Here is a 17,429-nt window from a genome sequence, read left to right as displayed (position 1 = left end):
AACGTTAGCACAACAAAATGGCTTTTCTCAGACACTTCGGTTGGACAGGTGCATCCTGGGTGAAAAGCGGCCGAGTTGCGTTCAAGGACCGTTTGAACTTTCAGCTTCAGTTACAGTTTTGTTTTGTTTTGGGTTTTCACCCCAATTTTTTTAATTATATTTTGCAGAAAATAAAACAAGAGCAGTATAAGAGTTGTACAGTGTATCAACGCGTCTTCCTTAAAGTGAAAAAAACAGGAACAAAAACAAAAAACCCCAACATAAATCCCAACATCCCATGTCAGACTGTGGTCTGTGGTCACAGTAACCAACTAAGTAATTTAATAACATATAACCTAAGTAGATAGGTAAGGTACAATGAAACCAAATGGAGGAAAACTATAGCTAATAGTAAAATAAATAATGCCGTTTTGTTTTGTTTTTGCAGTTCCCATAACATTAAATAAAATCATCACATTAACAGGGTTCGTACAGCTGCTGGAAATCCTCAAAGTATTGTGTTTTCAAGGTTTAAAAAAATCGCTTGGATTTTGAATAAAGTGCTTGAAACTACTTGAAATTTATGTTATATGGGATGGCATAGATGATATAACACAGAGGAAAAACTCAGAAAAACAGCATTTTCTGACATTTTTCAATTAAAAATGACTTTTGACGATTAACAGATTATTAAAATAGTTGGTGATTATATTTCTGGTGATCTATTATAACTCATATAGACTTTATTTATTAAATTACAAGAGAACATGCTATATCAGGGGTCTTCAGCGTTTTTTTAGGCCAAGGACCCCTTAGCTGAATGAGAGATGAAGCTCAGTAGTATGTTGCTGCAGATCCGGAGACCAGCAGTCAGATCCCCGCACTTCTGGGCACGCACGTTCAGACGCCTGATGGATTTTTCGACAGGACAAAGTCCAAATAAAACACCAAGATCTAATTGTTTGTGAAGCTTGGATTACTTTTAAACTTTAAAAAAATCTTGTAGGCTAACTAAATAAAATCCAAATAAAACACCACTGTGAAGCTTGGAACACTTTTAAACTTTTTTGATTTGTTTTTTGGACTAAATAAATAATTACATGCTTTTAAATGTTCTATTGTCTTATGGGTTATAATGACAACACAGTATTAAAATAGCCTACAGTGAAATGAAATAGTTTTCAAATGTTTACGACTACCCTTTACTACAAATATTGTATTAAATTGTTGAAGATCTCTGTGCAATATCATAATATTAAGATAAGATATTCCTTTATTAGTCCCACAGAGGGAAATGTTTTATTCAAAGCAGAAAAGTAGATAACACACATAAAGGAAGCATCAATAAGAAACAATACATTGTAGAAAAAATATAGAAAAAAAAGAGTCATATTTAAGAATTCAGTTTGAAATGTGCTAAGAAATATGAGTCGGTCTTGAACGCACCACTGTGTCACTTGCATCCAGCAGGAGTTCATGCAAATGGGCGGTGTTTTGCACTGGATAAGGAAGACCAAACGCTACAATTCAAGCCACATCTACCGCCCGTCGGTGCAGTTCCTAACCCAAGCACCATGGCTGATTTAATGTTTGCCTGTAAATATATGTCGTGGTGGCTGTTTTTGGAGTAGTTCTTCTGTTTTGCGGTGGTCCGGCCTGCCGTCCTGAGCTCTGTCTGCAGCGGTAGGTTTGCATCGGCATCACTCGCCTTTTTAAGCTAGCGTTAGCATAGCTAGCTGGGGCCAGAAGCTACCTAGTAAATCGATTTAAATCCGACCACGACAATCCTGACATGCTTAAACTACATATAGAAACACATTACTTCACCTCCACACAGCCAGTGTTAACCAGTGAACTTTGTTTTGCTAATGTTGTTAGCGTTTATGGATTTTCAAAGCTATTATAGCTAGCGTCAAGGCTAATGAAAGGAGGCTGGGACACGCACACAAACGTCTTAGCTTTAGCTGACTCATGCGCAGTAATATTTGGTTTGGTCAACATCCTGGTGCACAGTCATAGAACTAGTACAAGTATTATGTTTAAGAGTTGTGACTTTTGTTCTGGAAAATAATCATACTTAATTTGTAATGGCACATATTTTGTCACTGTATTTAACTTTATTAGTATTAAAGTGTTAAAAAATTGGATAAAACATAAGAAAATGAAAGAAACGAGCGGAAGGTTCACCCGAAGTGCATCTGAGCGGAATCACTTTTCTTTCTAGCTAATGTTTCATTGCGCATGCGTCATATCCCAAAACTCAGACCCCTTTTTTGTGACACAGCTTCCTTCTATTAGCCTTGACTGTCACCACTTTAACAACGTTACATGAGAGAGCACTTTAACAACGTTACATGAGAGAGTACCATAACAACGTTACATGAGAGAGTACCTTAGCAACGTTTCATGCGAAAGTACCATAACAACGTTACATGAGAGAGTACAATAACAACGTTACATGAGAGAGTACCATAGCAACGTTACATGCGAAAGTACCATAGCAACGTTACATGAGAGAGTACCATAACAACGTTACATGAGAGAGTACCTTAGCAACGTTACATGAGAGAGTACCTTAGCAACGTTACATGCGAAAGTATCATAACAACGTTACATGAGAGAGTACCAAAACAACGTTACATGAGAGAGTACCATAACAACGTTACATGCGAAAGTACCATAACAACGTTACATGAGAGAGTACCATAACAACGTTACGTGAGAGAGTACCATAACAACGTTACATGAGAGAGTACCATAACAACGTTACATGAGAGTACCATAACAACGTTACATGAGAGAGTGCCATAACAACGTTACATGAGAGAGTACCATAACAACGTTACATGCGGAAGTACCATAACAACGTTACATGACAGAGTACCTTAGCAACGTTACATGCGAAAGTACTATAACAACGTTACACGAGGGTGCTTTGAGAACTTTACATGAGAAAGTACCATAACAACGTTACATGAGAGATTACCTTAACAACGTTACATGAGAGAGTACCTTAGCAACGTTACATGCGAAAGTACCTTAACAACGTTACATGAGAGAGCTGGCGTAACAACGTTACATGAGAGAGCGCCTTGACAACGTTACATGCGAAAGTACCTTAACAATGTTACATGAGAAAGTGCCTTAACAACGTGACATGAGTACCTTAGCAACGTTCATGTTTTCCAAGAACTGCTTACAATAAAACCTAACTAGAGTGAACATGAATACTAAATAGGAAAGATGACTAACTTAGCTTCAAGATATTACTCAGGAGATTTTGGTAATGATGTCAAATATACATTGACAGGGTAGGAGCTCAGGTACCTTAATATTAACATTCATTGGCAACATCTTTAACAGTCATGGCTAAACAAATACACACCAGTAATTTAAATATAATCAATTATATATATAACCATGGGCGCTAGGCCATAAGTAGTTTTTTTATTCATATGTCACACACCCCAAAGTGCCAAGCCATTATATGTTCTTGACACTTTACATATAGACCAGGTCTAATGTTAGAAAATTGTGACAAATGTTCCCATTATTTCCCAGAGCCCAAGATGATGTTTCTCCTATCCAGTCGTGAATGAGGGACATGCCCATGCCTCAGTATATCCTATTTAGGAATAGTTATTTTGCCAGTTATTCAAAGATGCTCTCTTTGAAATACTGGGGGAAAAGTGGGCTGAGATTTCCTCCACACTGCTCTCACCACAATAGTTGAAATGCAGACTTTTTTCACGACCACATGCACAACCAGAGCATCTATCACGACAGAGAAACTCTGATTACAACACACAAGACTCCATTACAGCAGTATCATTACATAGAAAATCACTGTTTGCTGCTATGTTAATGTTCTGAATATCGAGTACAGTGTCTTTATAATGTATCACAAGAAAATGTTTTCAGAAAACTTCTGTCATTTTAACTGTTTAATTTGACTGCAGTTTTGTTGATGCCCGCCTGTTTTGTGTCATCTAGTGTAGATGCCTTGGCTGAGATGAGTGTGAAGGCTTTTGAGCTAGTCCCCGCTGTGGAGCGAGATCTCCTCATGGGCGACAAGGCTCGCATCAACATCGAGTGCATTGAATGCTGTGGGAAGCACTTGTACATGGGAACCAATGACTGCTTCATCCACCACTTCCTGCTGGACGAGTTCACTTCCTCTAAAGGGAAACTGAGTTACTCGGCTCAGAAGCTGCTGCACAAGTACCTGGGCCTCAAGAAACCAGTCGCTGAGCTACGTGCCGCTTCCGCTTTGGAGCGTCTGATAGTGCTTTGCGATGGAATAGTGTTCCTGGTCGACATGGTGACGCTGGAAACCGTGCCCTCGGCGGCAGGAGGTGGCGCCAAGATCAGAGGCGTGACAGCGTTCTGCATTAATGAAAACCCGGTGAACGGTGATCCCTTCTGTGTGGAAATGGGCGTGCTCTCCTCCAAGCGGCGGACCGTGCAGATTTTCATGGTGTATGAGGACAGAGTGCAGCTGGTCAAAGAGGTGAGCACTCCTGAGCAGCCCTGTGCCATCAGCGTCGATGGTTACTTCTTGTGCCTGGCCCTCGCCACACAGTACATGATTCTGAACTACAACACAGGAGCCTCCCAAGACCTCTTCCCTTACAACAGTGAAGACCGGAGACCCATTGTGAAGAGGATCGGCAGGGAGGAATTCCTCTTAGCAGCTCCTGGTGGTCTGGGTAAGTCAGGACTAAAACAAAACTTCAAAATCATTGAATTCAGGTCAATAACGGTATGTGTTATTCTATAGATAGTGAGACTGACGTAACGGTGTCAGTTTTAGCAGATCTCAAATTTAATTTTGAATGAATTATCAATCCATCTATTTATATATCTATTTCATATTTTTTTTACAGCAAGGAAAAACAGACAAAAATTGAATAGTCCCTATTGTTCTTCGGTTATATATAATTGTTGGCCTTATTGTTCCCCCTTCTGATTTTCAATCATTCTTCAGCCTGTATGACCATGAAATGGGGCATTAATTGCATTCAGTGTTGATTCAAAATGGCTTTTAAACCGTTTTAAATTTAATTTTGTGAACCTCAGAAATTGTTATTTTTAATAGTTTCATGTCTTGTTTGCGACACAGACTGCATATAAAGATGGGCGGCTTGATGGCTCCCCAAAAGTGAAGCCAAAACAACTCGATCGCCCCCTGGTGGCTGGCTGCAGTATAGGTTATAAGTCCCACTCCCTCTACGTTAGCAGATGGGACACGGGCAAAACTAAAAAGTCAAAGTACACCTCAAATACATACAATGTATACAATACAAAGATGATTCCTGTCATTTTAGGTAGTTTTTATCACTTCGATGGTTGTTCAAGTGCTAATCTTTCTTATACATTTTGTTTTAATTAGTTATTTGATGCTTTAAAAACGGTGTGAAACGTCATAATTGAAAGCTGTGATCGTCTCGTGATCGGTCGGGCGGGTGTATTGACAAGATTTTGATGACGTGACTATACCGCCTAAACCCTCTTGCGCAGACTGTTGCAAAATTACAACATGTTTGAAAATATATGAATATTTCTTTGACTTAAGAGAGGGTTTTCATAATACAACTCTTTTTATCTTTAAAGTGTCTCTCCATATCCCCCTCCAGGAATGTTTGCCAATGCAGAAGGGGTTTCTCAGCGGGCTCCAGTCAACTGGTCTGAGAGCGTGATTGGTGCTGCTGTGTGTTTTCCGTATGTGGTAGCTTTGGACGAAAGCTTCATCACCATCCACAGCATGTTGGACCAACAGCTAAAGCAGACCCTCTCATTCAGGGATGGACACATTCTGCAAGACTTTGAAGGTATCCTCACATAATCAAGCCAACTATAACCAAAAGAAATTAGAGGGAGTGATTTCCTATGTGATGTTCATGTATTTTTTGCCATTATTCGCTTTTAATAATAAACACTTATAAAACTGATATATTGAGTTTCACCTGACGGTAGCATTATGTTTACTTTTAAACATAGCCCCCCAGGTGTGACATGTGTATCTGTACGTGGGTTTAAAAGAATGCTTTACCGATTATAGCTTGCACTTCTATAACACTGTCTGACTCACAATGGACATTAAGAAACATGAATCATACTTTGTGCAGCTCCCTCTGGAGCCACAAAAGGCTTCATACGTTTTGTTTACCACACATGCAGCAGTACTCCACATCATACCATCAGTGCCTCCACAGACCCATAAACCGACTTTTGTCAAATCTGTAGAGGTCTACTGTAATTAGTCCATCCCAAATAGATTATTGAAAATTAAATTAAATCATGTTGTCTTCCTTGTTACAGCTGGGTCTATGTGTGTCACTTATAGTGTTGTCACAATACCAAAACTATGACTTTGGTACGATACCTGCCTAAAATATCTCGATAATGAAACGATACCACAGCGTAAAACTAAAATATCATCAAAAGTAATGGAACAAAATATTAGGTGACAGAATATGGAACTTAAAATTATTTATTTATTATTGATTAAATCACTTAAACTTAAAATGTCAAAATAAAAACATATTTGTTAAAGCTGCTTAGCTTTATAGCTACATAACTTGTTATAACAACAATGAAATGATTACGCAGCTGTTAAAAAAATAAAAGAGCATTTATATGAAAAGAGGAACATGTTCGTTATTATTTGGACAATTCTTTGGCCAATTTAAGGTTCTTGGTGGTGTTGTGTTGGTGATCAGCAGACTTGTAAACAACATCCTGTTGTGTTCTTTAACCCCCTAATGTAGCACAAGTAGGCTTTATATATCCTTATTGTTTACTATCAGACCGTTGTAATGATTTCGACTTTAGTGGCATGGATGTTTACTGTACTGACTCTCACACTCCCTCAAAATGTTCTGTGACAATTCTGATCACATTGGCACTGCAGCATGACGTCAGGTTGAGTCTGTCTCAAGCTTTCCCCACCGCTTGCTGTTTTTTCAGTGCTTTCATTCACTGCTGCAGCCTAAACGCTCTACACCCGTTCAAAATAAACGGGAGTTTTTGCAGGATTGCCTGATCGAGTGTGACTGAGCGCTAAAATGAAACTGAGTCTGTTTGTTGGATGTAAACAAGCCACTTGTAATAACACAGTGTGCGTAATGGCTGTTTGAGAGTGTCGAAGCTGTGACCTGTGAGTGTTGTGTGTTTTAGGAAAGGTCATTCTGGCTTCCACTAAGGCAGTGTATGTCCTGGTACCCCTGCCGCTGGAGAGACAGATCCAGGACTTACTGGCCAGTCACAGGGTGGAGGAGGCGCTCGTCCTTACGGAGGGAGCACAGCAAAATATTCCCAAAGACAAGTTCCAGGTAACAAACACTGCTGTTTAGACTTTATGGCTGAAATATGTTGATGTGCGTTATTTATCGACTATTCAATGATGCTGGTATCCCTTATAATCAATGATGATATGATAACTTTGCCTGGGTTGGGATATTTTCATGTAAACTATTACAACATTGACAATATCTCAAAACTTACTCAACTGTCTCACATACCGTCACTTTCTGCATGTACAGATTTTGCACAAAAGAATCCTCCAGCAGGCGGGTTTCATACAGTTCAGCCAACTTGAGTTTCTAGAAGCAAAAGACCACTTCAGGTAAGAGTCCGAGTCAGCTAGTTTGTTAAACTGCTCTGTTTTGTCATGAGATTGAACTGTGTCTGTGACTTGAGTCCATAAAGTACCATTGAGCCTTAAAAAAGCTTCATGTTACCCCCATTAAAAACATTTTTTTAGTGTTTAATATTGGAATATAGTGTTTATTTTGCATTTTAATTATTACTCGCCCTCACACCAAGTACATGTTAGGCTGTGGTCTTTCAAGAATTGAAATGAAGTCACTGTTGAAATAAATTGTCCAACCTTGAACCATTTATTTTATCTAATTTCTATTTTTTTTTTTGTCTTTTCATTTCCTGTTAAATCATTTCGACTTATTTTTTCTAATTTTCTACAGAACAACCAATTTTGGTGACTCTACCAAAGTTGCCGCCCCCCTGTTTCCGTACTAACTGCACTTTTGCACCTTTAGTGGGAACATTTAGTTCCAAATTTTAAAAAATATTATAATTATATGTATGTATGTGTGTATATATATATATATATACTGTATATATATATATATATATATATATATATATATATATATATATATATATATATATATATAATGAATATATACATGAATTTGTTTTTCTATTTTTTGGTGTGAATCTCGATCCACTTCTATTTTGTATAATTATCCATCAATGTGTTATTTTCTTACATGCCAATGCACATTGAAAAACAAATGTATTAATATCATAACAACATTTGAAGAATGTGTCGTATGTTTACGTTTTATGTGTGTTTTCTACTTCCTCTAGTTTCTGGCTTTCGGTTCTTGATTGCTTTATTTATATTTGCAGGAAGGGTCAGCTGGATGTACGGGAGCTAATATCTCTTTACCCACTGCTGCTGCCAGCTTCCTCTTCATTCACACGCTGCCACCCTCCTCTCCACGAGTTTGCAGATCTCAACCACCTGGCACAGGGCGACCAGGACAAAGTGCTGCGATGCAAGAAATTCCTTATCACTTATTTGGGAGAGGTGAATAGAGTAAAAATTATTTATTTACACATAATTTTGCAGTGAGGTCTCAGAAGTCCTTGTTGTAATATACCTGTATATGTATTACATAATGTTTTTCTTCATTGCCACACACAGGTACGAAGCACAGAGGTGGCCAATGGCTGTAGAGAGGACGTGGACACTGCACTGTTAAAGCTGTATGCTGAGCAGGATCATGACAGCCTTCTGGACCTGCTGGCTTCAGACAATTCCTGTCTGTTAGCAGACAGCGTCCCATGGCTGGAGAAGTACCACAAGTGTGTATACCATCGGTTAATATAAATGATCACATATGAAAAACAGACATTTTTATAGTTTTTTTAAAGCCTGACACACAAATACGATTAATCTGAAACAGCAGCCACACATTTGTAAATGATGACTCGATAAAGAGTGATTAGGTTAAACGATTAGTCTCACTTTGATTGTGTCATATTGTGCTTAAAACTTCACTTAATCGGCAGAAAAACTGTGGGAATATTTCAGCCTGTTCTCATTCCCAGGACTTTGTCACAGCTCTCAGCTTTTGATACCAGCGCACAAGGCACCCTTTAGCATGCAGTGCCTTTTAAAAGCATCTTTTCAACCATGTCGAATTATTTGTGTTACCATGCACTACTAGGAGTGTAATCCTCAACGAACAGCTGATTTTATTCTGAAGTATAATCAAATTCACTACAGTTGATGTCAGGTGGAGGCCAATTAACGCAGTGTGTCAATTGGAAGGTGATTGGTTATACTTGAGAATATTTATAATGGTTATTCTATAGGGACTTTCCAGTTTTTCATTCCTGTCCCGTTCATGTCCCGTGTGTAACTGTTGTAACATTTCAAGCTTACTTATTTTAACCCCCAGCCATGAACCTTTCCTAACCCAAACCAAGGGGTTTTGTTGCCTTAAACCAACCAAGTAGTTTTGTTTGAATTCACAATGTCAACCACATGTTCCCTGTGTTAAAACCAGCGATCGTAGTGGAGCGTCACGGTTTGACAGGGTCACACACCCTGGTTAAGCCCCTTTGTGGGACTAATAAAGGAATATCTTATCTTCCTCCCTCTCATAGATATTTTGCACTTGGGCTGCTCTATCACTATAATGGTCAGGATTCAGCAGCACTTCAGGTATGTACGCATAAAATTATTCTATTATATATTGTCATAGAAGAAGCAGCACCAACATCATGTTTAGAAATGTTAACGTAGTCTCTCTGTTCTTCTGACAGTTGTGGATTCGTGTGGTGGATGGGGATCTGCAGGACTCCACAAGATCTGACCTTTATGAGTACATTGTGGACTTTCTTTGCTCCTGCTCAAATCTGGACCTTGTATGGAAGTATGCAGACTGGGCCCTGCAGAAGGATCCCACCGTAGGTTATCAGGAGCTTAAATGACTTCAAAAATGTAACTGTGCTGTCAAGATTATTAGTGTCAGTCAACTTAACGTGAAGATGATTTTTAGCATAAACAATTCCACTGAGTAACAGAAAACAAAGCTGCCAATAGACCAGAGTTTGAGGGTTCATTTTCAGATGATAAAAGACAAAAACGTTACAATCAAAATTTAACAAATGCGCATAAACCACAGCATGTCAGCATAACTATATAAAGGTAAAAACAAGTAACAATTCTCTACATGTGACAGTCAGGTTGGCAGGAGAGACGTGATCTTTGCAGTGCTCACTAGCATTTTCTTCAGTTCCTAATTAAATAAAAAGATGTCCTGTTTCAGCTTCCTCATACATACAAGTCCATCAATGTATGAATAGAAAATTATTGTGGAGTATCTTATTTCTATGTGCTTTCTCATTCATGACAGATTATTTTCCACATGATTTTATGACATACCTTTCTCATATTTTTCATGAAGTGATAGAGCTGTAGTGGTAACGTCTTTCTCTTTTGTTCATAGATAGGTGTCCACATCTTTACTAAGAGGCCCGCCACGAAAGATCTGTCAGACCTGAACCCTGATGATGTCATCAGTTACTTGGGAAAGCACAGCCAGGCGCGGCTTCTCTACCTGGAACAGCTGGTGCTGGAGAGAAGGATAAAGGTACAATAAAACAAGAGTTCTTTTAAAACAAGCTGTGAGAGAGGACCCTGGGTCTCTAGCTGATCCAAACACTACTCTCCCTGCAGGTTAGCATCAGTAGAGTCATTTCTCTGCAGTATCAGTTCTTCAAGGTACTGAAAATATGAACCTGGTTCAAGAGACTGGCTCCGTGGTTTGCACTGTTCCTTGATTTCCTCCTACCACCCTGACCTTTGAGCTAGGTTACCTTTTAAAGAGAGTTAAAGTTTGAGAGTTTTTTGAAACTTATTTCAATCGATATAATTTAACTTAGAGCAGTGCACTTTTTCAGGTGTGCCCTGTGCACACAGTTACACCCCTAGCATGTCGGTAGTTGATAAGAACTTCAATCCTTTGTATCCAATCTCAGACGCACTTTCTTTTTTTCAGGATTTTTTATGTGGTGTAGTTTCTTTAAATGTCCTACACTGTAAAAAGTGAGATTTCCTTTTTCTGATTATCATTATAAAGCGCAGATGAGAAAAACACAGAAATGTTGACCAATCTGAACAGACTGATCATTTTAAGGAGAGGGCTTAAACAGACAGGCGCTAAAACAGAGCGTTTCAGACAGAGTGAATAAAGATATAATCAGACAGACTTTGAGAAAACATTTTCTTTTCAACATTAAAGTAGAAACCTTGAGATTAGGATAACTAGAACAATGCTGTTTAAGTTAATATGTGAATAGTGCAATTTGCATTCAATGCAAGAATATATATTCTATTCTTTTCATCCAAGAACCGTCCTAAAGGATAGTTTATTGAATTCAGTGTTTTCTTCCATGTTTGTGGATGCAGAAGGAGAAATTCCACACACACTTGGCCGTGTTGTATCTGGAGAGGGTCTTGTCACTGCTGTCAGAGTCACCAACAGATGAGGAGCAGCTCGCCGGAGCTCGAGAGAGGCTCCAAGCTCTGCTCAGGGAGTCCAACCTGTACCGTGCACAGTTACTTTTGGGTGAAGATGCCACTACACTTGAATATTGTATTTTTAAGATGTATTGTTCTACTTGTGTGTAAACTTTGATGAATGTTTTTTTGCAGATCAAAAAGATTTAGTTGTAATAATAATAATAATAATAGATAACTGTGTCATCTTAGACTTAACACACATTGTGTGACAGATTGTAGCGTCATAAATGCAATTCAGACTTATTGCAGCTCTTGGTGTAAAGGTGAATCCTTGATATTAAAGCGCTATTCTCCAAAATCAAAAAGAGAGATCATTATGCATTAATTTTTCTTGTCCTTCTGCTCTGTTTAGGTAAGATGGAGAACAGTGAACAACTGCTGCTAGAGCGTGCAACACTACACGGAAAACTGGAGGAGCATGATAAAGCATTACATATATTGGTGCACAAGCTGAGAGACTTCCCGTCTGCTGAGGGCTTTTGTATGTGGGCCTCTTCTTATCGGGATTCTGCGTACCGACAGAAGTTATTTCACCTGCTCTTGGGGGTGTATCTAGACGGGAACCCTCCTGGAAATTCCCAGACTGCAGCAGGGGGCGGAGACCTGGAGATGGCGGCGGTGGACCTCCTAAATCGGCATGGCGAGGTGTTCGATGCAGTCCGTGTCCTGCGCATGCTCCCTGATGGCTGGTCGCTTCAGCTGCTGCGGCCCTTTCTCGGTCGAGCCATCAGGGCCAGTATGCATGTATGCCGCACCACCCAGATCGCTCTGGGGCTAGCTCACTCAGAAAACCTTCAACTGCTGCACGACAGGGTGAGAAACACAAAATACAGAAACATGCAAGTTAGTTAAATAAGTAAACGCCTACTTTTTCCTTGAACTGCTATGGTTGTTTAATATGTTTCTTTACAGGCTTGACACCATCATTTATCAGATCACTGCACAGAATAGTTGATTAATCAATAATCGATTGACAGGAAATTAATCTGCAACTATTTTTTATTTTTTTTCAATAAATGGTTTTAGTCATTTCTCCCAACACAAATGACAAATTTCGATGGTTCCAGCTTTACTAATTAGGGAATTGGTGCTTTTTGTTGTTGTTTATTATAGTAAAGTAAATAAATTAGGCTTTTGGATTGTTGGTTGCATAAATATTTTAATTAATCTCCAAGTCCATTTTCTCACATTTCATTGACCAAACGTTTATTCAATAAGTCAAGAAAATGGTCGTCATATTAATTGCGAATGAAAATAGTCTTTAGTTGCAGCCCTCAATCGAACCTTGATAACCTTTTCTAACAATTAAAACTCCTAAGTCTCCCAATTTTAAACATTTGTAAATTAATCAACTGAAGTCTTGGAGCTTTCTTTCTTGCTGTAGACTGAGATATATAAAAAGAAGTCCCAATAATTAATGTCCCATTAATCAGGTGGGGGGGCGAGCAGAACAAATCAATAATTTGTGGTAGGTTAATTATCTAAATGGTTCAAATTTTACTGGACGCTTCAATTGACAAATTACTCCATTGAATGAGATCTGATTGTATAATTTATAGATCCCATTTATGAATTTATTTGTTGCGAATCATTGTGAATTTATGTTATAACTACCATAAGTATAAAGGTGAAACTAAGAGTGAACAAATACTTTTGGTGTGAGCACACGCTGGGGAGTTAGCATATATTCTCTTAACCATATCATTTATTATTTCATTTACACCTGTAGTGTGATATTTGTTTTAGTTACTGTGTTAATTGTGGTATAACTCTGCTTTCATGCATTTTCTTCACAGTTGAAAGACCGGAAGAAACCAATCTTTGTGTCTGAAAAGAAAGGATGCCACCTGTGCCACAACACCTTCAGTGAGCCTGACGTGGTGTGTCTGCCAGGGGGAGTGCCTGTCCACACTCACTGTGTCGCCCAGAGAGTAAGAGACTCTCCTACAAAGAGACAGTTAACTAATAGCAGCAACCATACGTGAGAGTCGACCCTACAAACCACCATGTAATCTGTGATCAGAGGCACCAAACTAAAGCAGGACATGCTGAGGACTGTGGGGATAACAAAGAAAGCACAGCTCACCCATTGCCAGAGTAGAAACAGCTACGGAGTTGATGAGAAACACAATGAAAAGCTATACAAGCGAGCGTGTGAGAGTACAGTGGTGAAACGGATGATTTCATCTATTTATTCCTGTGTCGCATTTAAAACACAGTCAGACTGCAGGTTTTTTAATAGAAGTCAGAAACAACAGCTGAGTCACCCGGCCCTTTAATCCATTTAAACAGATAATTCATTAAAGACACGCTCCAGCGATTATCTGTGGGTTCGGGTCTGTACTGGTCATCGCCGTTGCTTGGAACAGTTTTAAACCTGAATTTGAGAAATTGCTTGAACACACAACATTTAAAAACCTGCAAATATTTCCAAAGCATGCACAGTATTACCATTTTTACAGCTCTGGTCTAATCACCTCATATGGGTATTGTGTTAATATTGTCCCAACTTGCATACTGCACTGTTGGGTTTTAATGTCAAATACTACAAGGACTCGTCAGTCCCGATTGAAACTGAGTCTTTTATGTCTGTCTTTTACTCTCTGGGATCTGGTCTCACTGCTGCTTTATTTCCCACTGGATGTCGTTTTCACAGTATTTCAACTCAGCAGTTTGATCCAAACTCCCATGTTTAAACCTTGTCTCAGTGTCTCGTCTGTGGAGCAACAACAGTGTAAAAACACTACTTGAGATCTTACATTACTTCACTACTTGTCACTAAGTTTAACTGAGGAGTCAATACTCAAACTGCATCAAGGACCAATCAGATTGACCCTCAAAACATGCAAAAATCATCACCGATAATATGTCTGTAGACACATTGTGACGGCAAGTGTTGTGGCTCAGATATAAGTGCCGGACATGAAGAATATCATCAAATCATGTGAAATCAAGCTCCATTTGTTTTGTCTGGTTTTGAGAAACTAATGAATTAAATCAAGAGGGATCTTGACTGCTCACCTGCTGTCATGGATCCATTTTGTTTATTCGGCCAGTTTGCCTACAGTGATATCGATAAAGTTAATTTGAATCCTATGAACAACACAACATCAGTCAGTGACAAACTTAAATAATAAATAGAAAGGCCACATACAGATGCGTTTATTCTGAAATTACGTTTAAGTACATTTAATTTGTCTTCAGGAGCTCATTTGTCCCAAACATCTTCAATTTGAATACCATAATTTATTGCTGTTAATACGATCTGTGGCTTATTCATTCATTTTGATTACAGCTTACACAATCTAATTTAAGGGATAAGATATCCTTTTTTATTCAAGCTGTAAAAAAGCATTTAGCCAAAAGATGGCACTAATGTGTCAAATGTTTAACAAGTTACATGAACTTCAGGTGGAACATAATGCAAATGACTTCATGGTATTTGTACCATTATTCTAATAAATACCCAGAATATTCTTTTAAAATAATGGTTTAAAAACAGACACTATATTAGGTTGTTTTGAACAAATATTCCAACCTGTTTTTCCTTATTTTCTACTCAAACAAACCCTGCAAATGCTTTGACTGTCAACTTTGCTGTTAAAGTATCTTCATAAAGTCGATTTGGTCGAGGATGCACTTCTGCCGCCTTCCTAATGAAAGTAATGAACGACTGTCGCAGATTATGGTCATTTCATAAGTAAGGGATAATGTAGAGCGAGCGGGTTACAGGGTGACGTGTTGGAGTCATGAATCAGCCTGAAAGGTTTCATTCTCATTAATAACCTGCTCGCTCTACATTACCCCGCTTATTACACCGCTGCTTATTAAAGAAATCAATAATTTTACACAAAACATTGATTTAAAGATGATTTAATTTAAAAACGGTCCTGCAATCAGAACTGTGCCCAGAATGTCGTGATTGAAGAATAAGGATCAAGTATTCAACAAATACCTTTTATAATGCATGATACTGCAGTGCACATAACTCTGAAATTGTGTTAATGTTTGGAAATTAAGAGAAACCAAAACATGTTTCATCTGCGGCTCTGATGGCTTTCCTAACTGCTGGAGTTATGGCTTTAACCCTCTCAAAAACGGAAAGAAACGCGTATTACGACATAAAGAAGTCCTTAAATCTTTACAGGTTTGTCCTTTAGTATCCCAAATGTCTAAGTGAAGCTTGGACCTCATATGTTTCTCCCAGATGGACATCATTTATGGCAGGTGGATAATGTGTTTGTATAAATTCTTTCAACGGTCTAAAATCAGGGAATGTTCCTAAATGTCTGCTGGAGGTTAAGCTTTGCTAAAATGTTTGTCAAACTATCTCATTTTGACAAATTGTGTTATCTGAGGTGTCAGATTATTCATGAATTTCCTTTCAAAAACTAAACATGTCTCTGTAAAGCTGCTCTACACAGAATACACTCTTTATAGATTTAAATCATCGTGTACCTCCATTTTTTTCTTTTCCATATTTAACACTTGTTTCTGATCCTGGAGATGTGCCACTGTTCGTCTCTCACTGAAGATGCTCATCCAGATTAACAATTATATTAAAAAAATAATACATTGTGACCGCCGTGACTTCTCTGTGATCAGAAGATGTGAAACTGAATCCTTGCACACTTCAAACTCTACAAGACAGTACAAATCTCTCCAGTTATTTATTTCTGACTCATTAATTAGCAATTGTCCAACCTTCTTGAGCACATCGCTGTTGTGGGTTCTGCTTTTTCTCTGGTGCTGTTGATGCTTTACTCCTGTAATCGCAACACATTTCTATTAAGAGAACTTTGTGCAAACATGGGATGTTTTTTCTCTAACATGGAGATCTGAATGTTGTAGATTCTGTAGACTTGACTCTATTTCCATGACAGAGATTCACATCGTATGCACAACATCTTTCTGTCTGAACAGTTTAAGCATAGCTTGCTCAAAAAGGCCTAACCATAACATCAAATCATTTAAAAATACAGTACAGTTGTGTGGAGAAAAAACACTATTGTATTTTATAAATATATGTATACTGGTATGTATATACTGCATTTGTACTTGTTTGTTGCTTTCTAAATCAATGCCAGTGTGGATGGAGTGTACAAACTGTAAATCCGTCCCATTTTAATAAACATGAAACTATATGAACTCACCGAGACTCAGTTTCGTATTTCACACCTAAAAGTAATTCCCATGTGTGTTTTGGTATGATTATTCTTGTTTTACCTCTTGGTTTAGCTTCTACTTTATTGCCAAGTTTGTAATCAGATTACATCCTAGGAATTTGACCTGGTGTTTTGTGCAAAGTGGATGCAGAAAAGTACAGAAATACACAGAAGGAAATAGAATACACAGAAGGAATAAAGTAAAAGTAGAAGTAACAGAGAAATCAGGACATTAACCATAAAAGAAGAACAATTAACAAGTTGTAAATATATAGAATATAAAATATACATACTGTATGTGCTGGTGATTGCATTAATTTAACGTGCCATAATCAGGATTTACTGATATACCAAATAGGGTGCGTAGGGAATTATGTTAACTAAATTGTGGCAACAAAAAAAAAAAAGAAAATGGTAAATGGTGTAATTAGCTTTGGTATTTTAGTGGATACCAATTAACTTCCATCTGAATGTGAATGAAATCTATTCATCAGGGTTTGTACGGGTGCTGGAAATCCTTGAAAATGCTTGAATTTGTTGTTTTCAAGGTTTGAAAAGTGCTTGAATTTTTTGATAAAGTGCTTGAAAATGCTTGGATTTGTATCCCCATTTATTTCACAACAAATTGCTTTAGAATAGGAATATAATTAAATTTTTTATCC

General features: G+C 38.1%; 1 protein-coding gene across 2 annotated transcripts; it reads left to right on the top strand.

Annotated features, from left to right (window-relative positions):
- The first annotated feature begins 1,491 nt into the window (after positions 1–1,491).
- On the top strand, positions 1,492–16,682 carry tgfbrap1 (transforming growth factor, beta receptor associated protein 1). 2 transcript variants are annotated; one of them, XM_083913891.1, is made up of 13 exons: positions 1,492–1,662; positions 3,978–4,688; positions 5,616–5,810; positions 7,159–7,313; positions 7,524–7,606; positions 8,416–8,596; positions 8,714–8,874; positions 9,682–9,739; positions 9,841–9,984; positions 10,527–10,670; positions 11,489–11,648; positions 11,955–12,415; positions 13,399–16,682. In XM_083913891.1, exons 2-13 carry the CDS (start codon positions 3,992–3,994, stop codon positions 13,585–13,587), a joined length of 2,628 nt encoding a protein of 875 aa, XP_083770017.1. In that variant the 5' UTR covers positions 1,492–1,662; positions 3,978–3,991; the 3' UTR covers positions 13,588–16,682. The 2 variants fall into 2 exon arrangements, with proteins under 2 accessions (XP_083770017.1, XP_083770018.1); XM_083913892.1 differs by having other exon boundaries at positions 3,973–4,688.
- Positions 16,683–17,429: the final 747 nt, after the last annotated feature.

This window comes from Echiichthys vipera (genome assembly GCF_963691815.1).
Source record: "Echiichthys vipera genome assembly, chromosome: 1".
NCBI lineage: Eukaryota > Metazoa > Chordata > Actinopteri > Perciformes > Trachinidae > Echiichthys > Echiichthys vipera.
Note: the sequence above shows the minus strand (reverse complement) of the source record. Positions and strands in the feature narration are given on the sequence as shown.

Coding starts and splice junctions, on each gene's coding strand:
- tgfbrap1 (XM_083913891.1), top strand. CDS start 3,992: ATGAGTGTGAAGGCTTTTGAGCTAGTCCCCGCTGTGGAGCGAGATCTC. Junction 7,314..7,523: donor TTCCCAAAGACAAGTTCCAG/GTAACAAACACT, acceptor CTGCATGTACAG/ATTTTGCACAAAAGAATCCT. Junction 11,649..11,954: donor CCGTGCACAGTTACTTTTGG/GTGAAGATGCCA, acceptor TGCTCTGTTTAG/GTAAGATGGAGAACAGTGAA.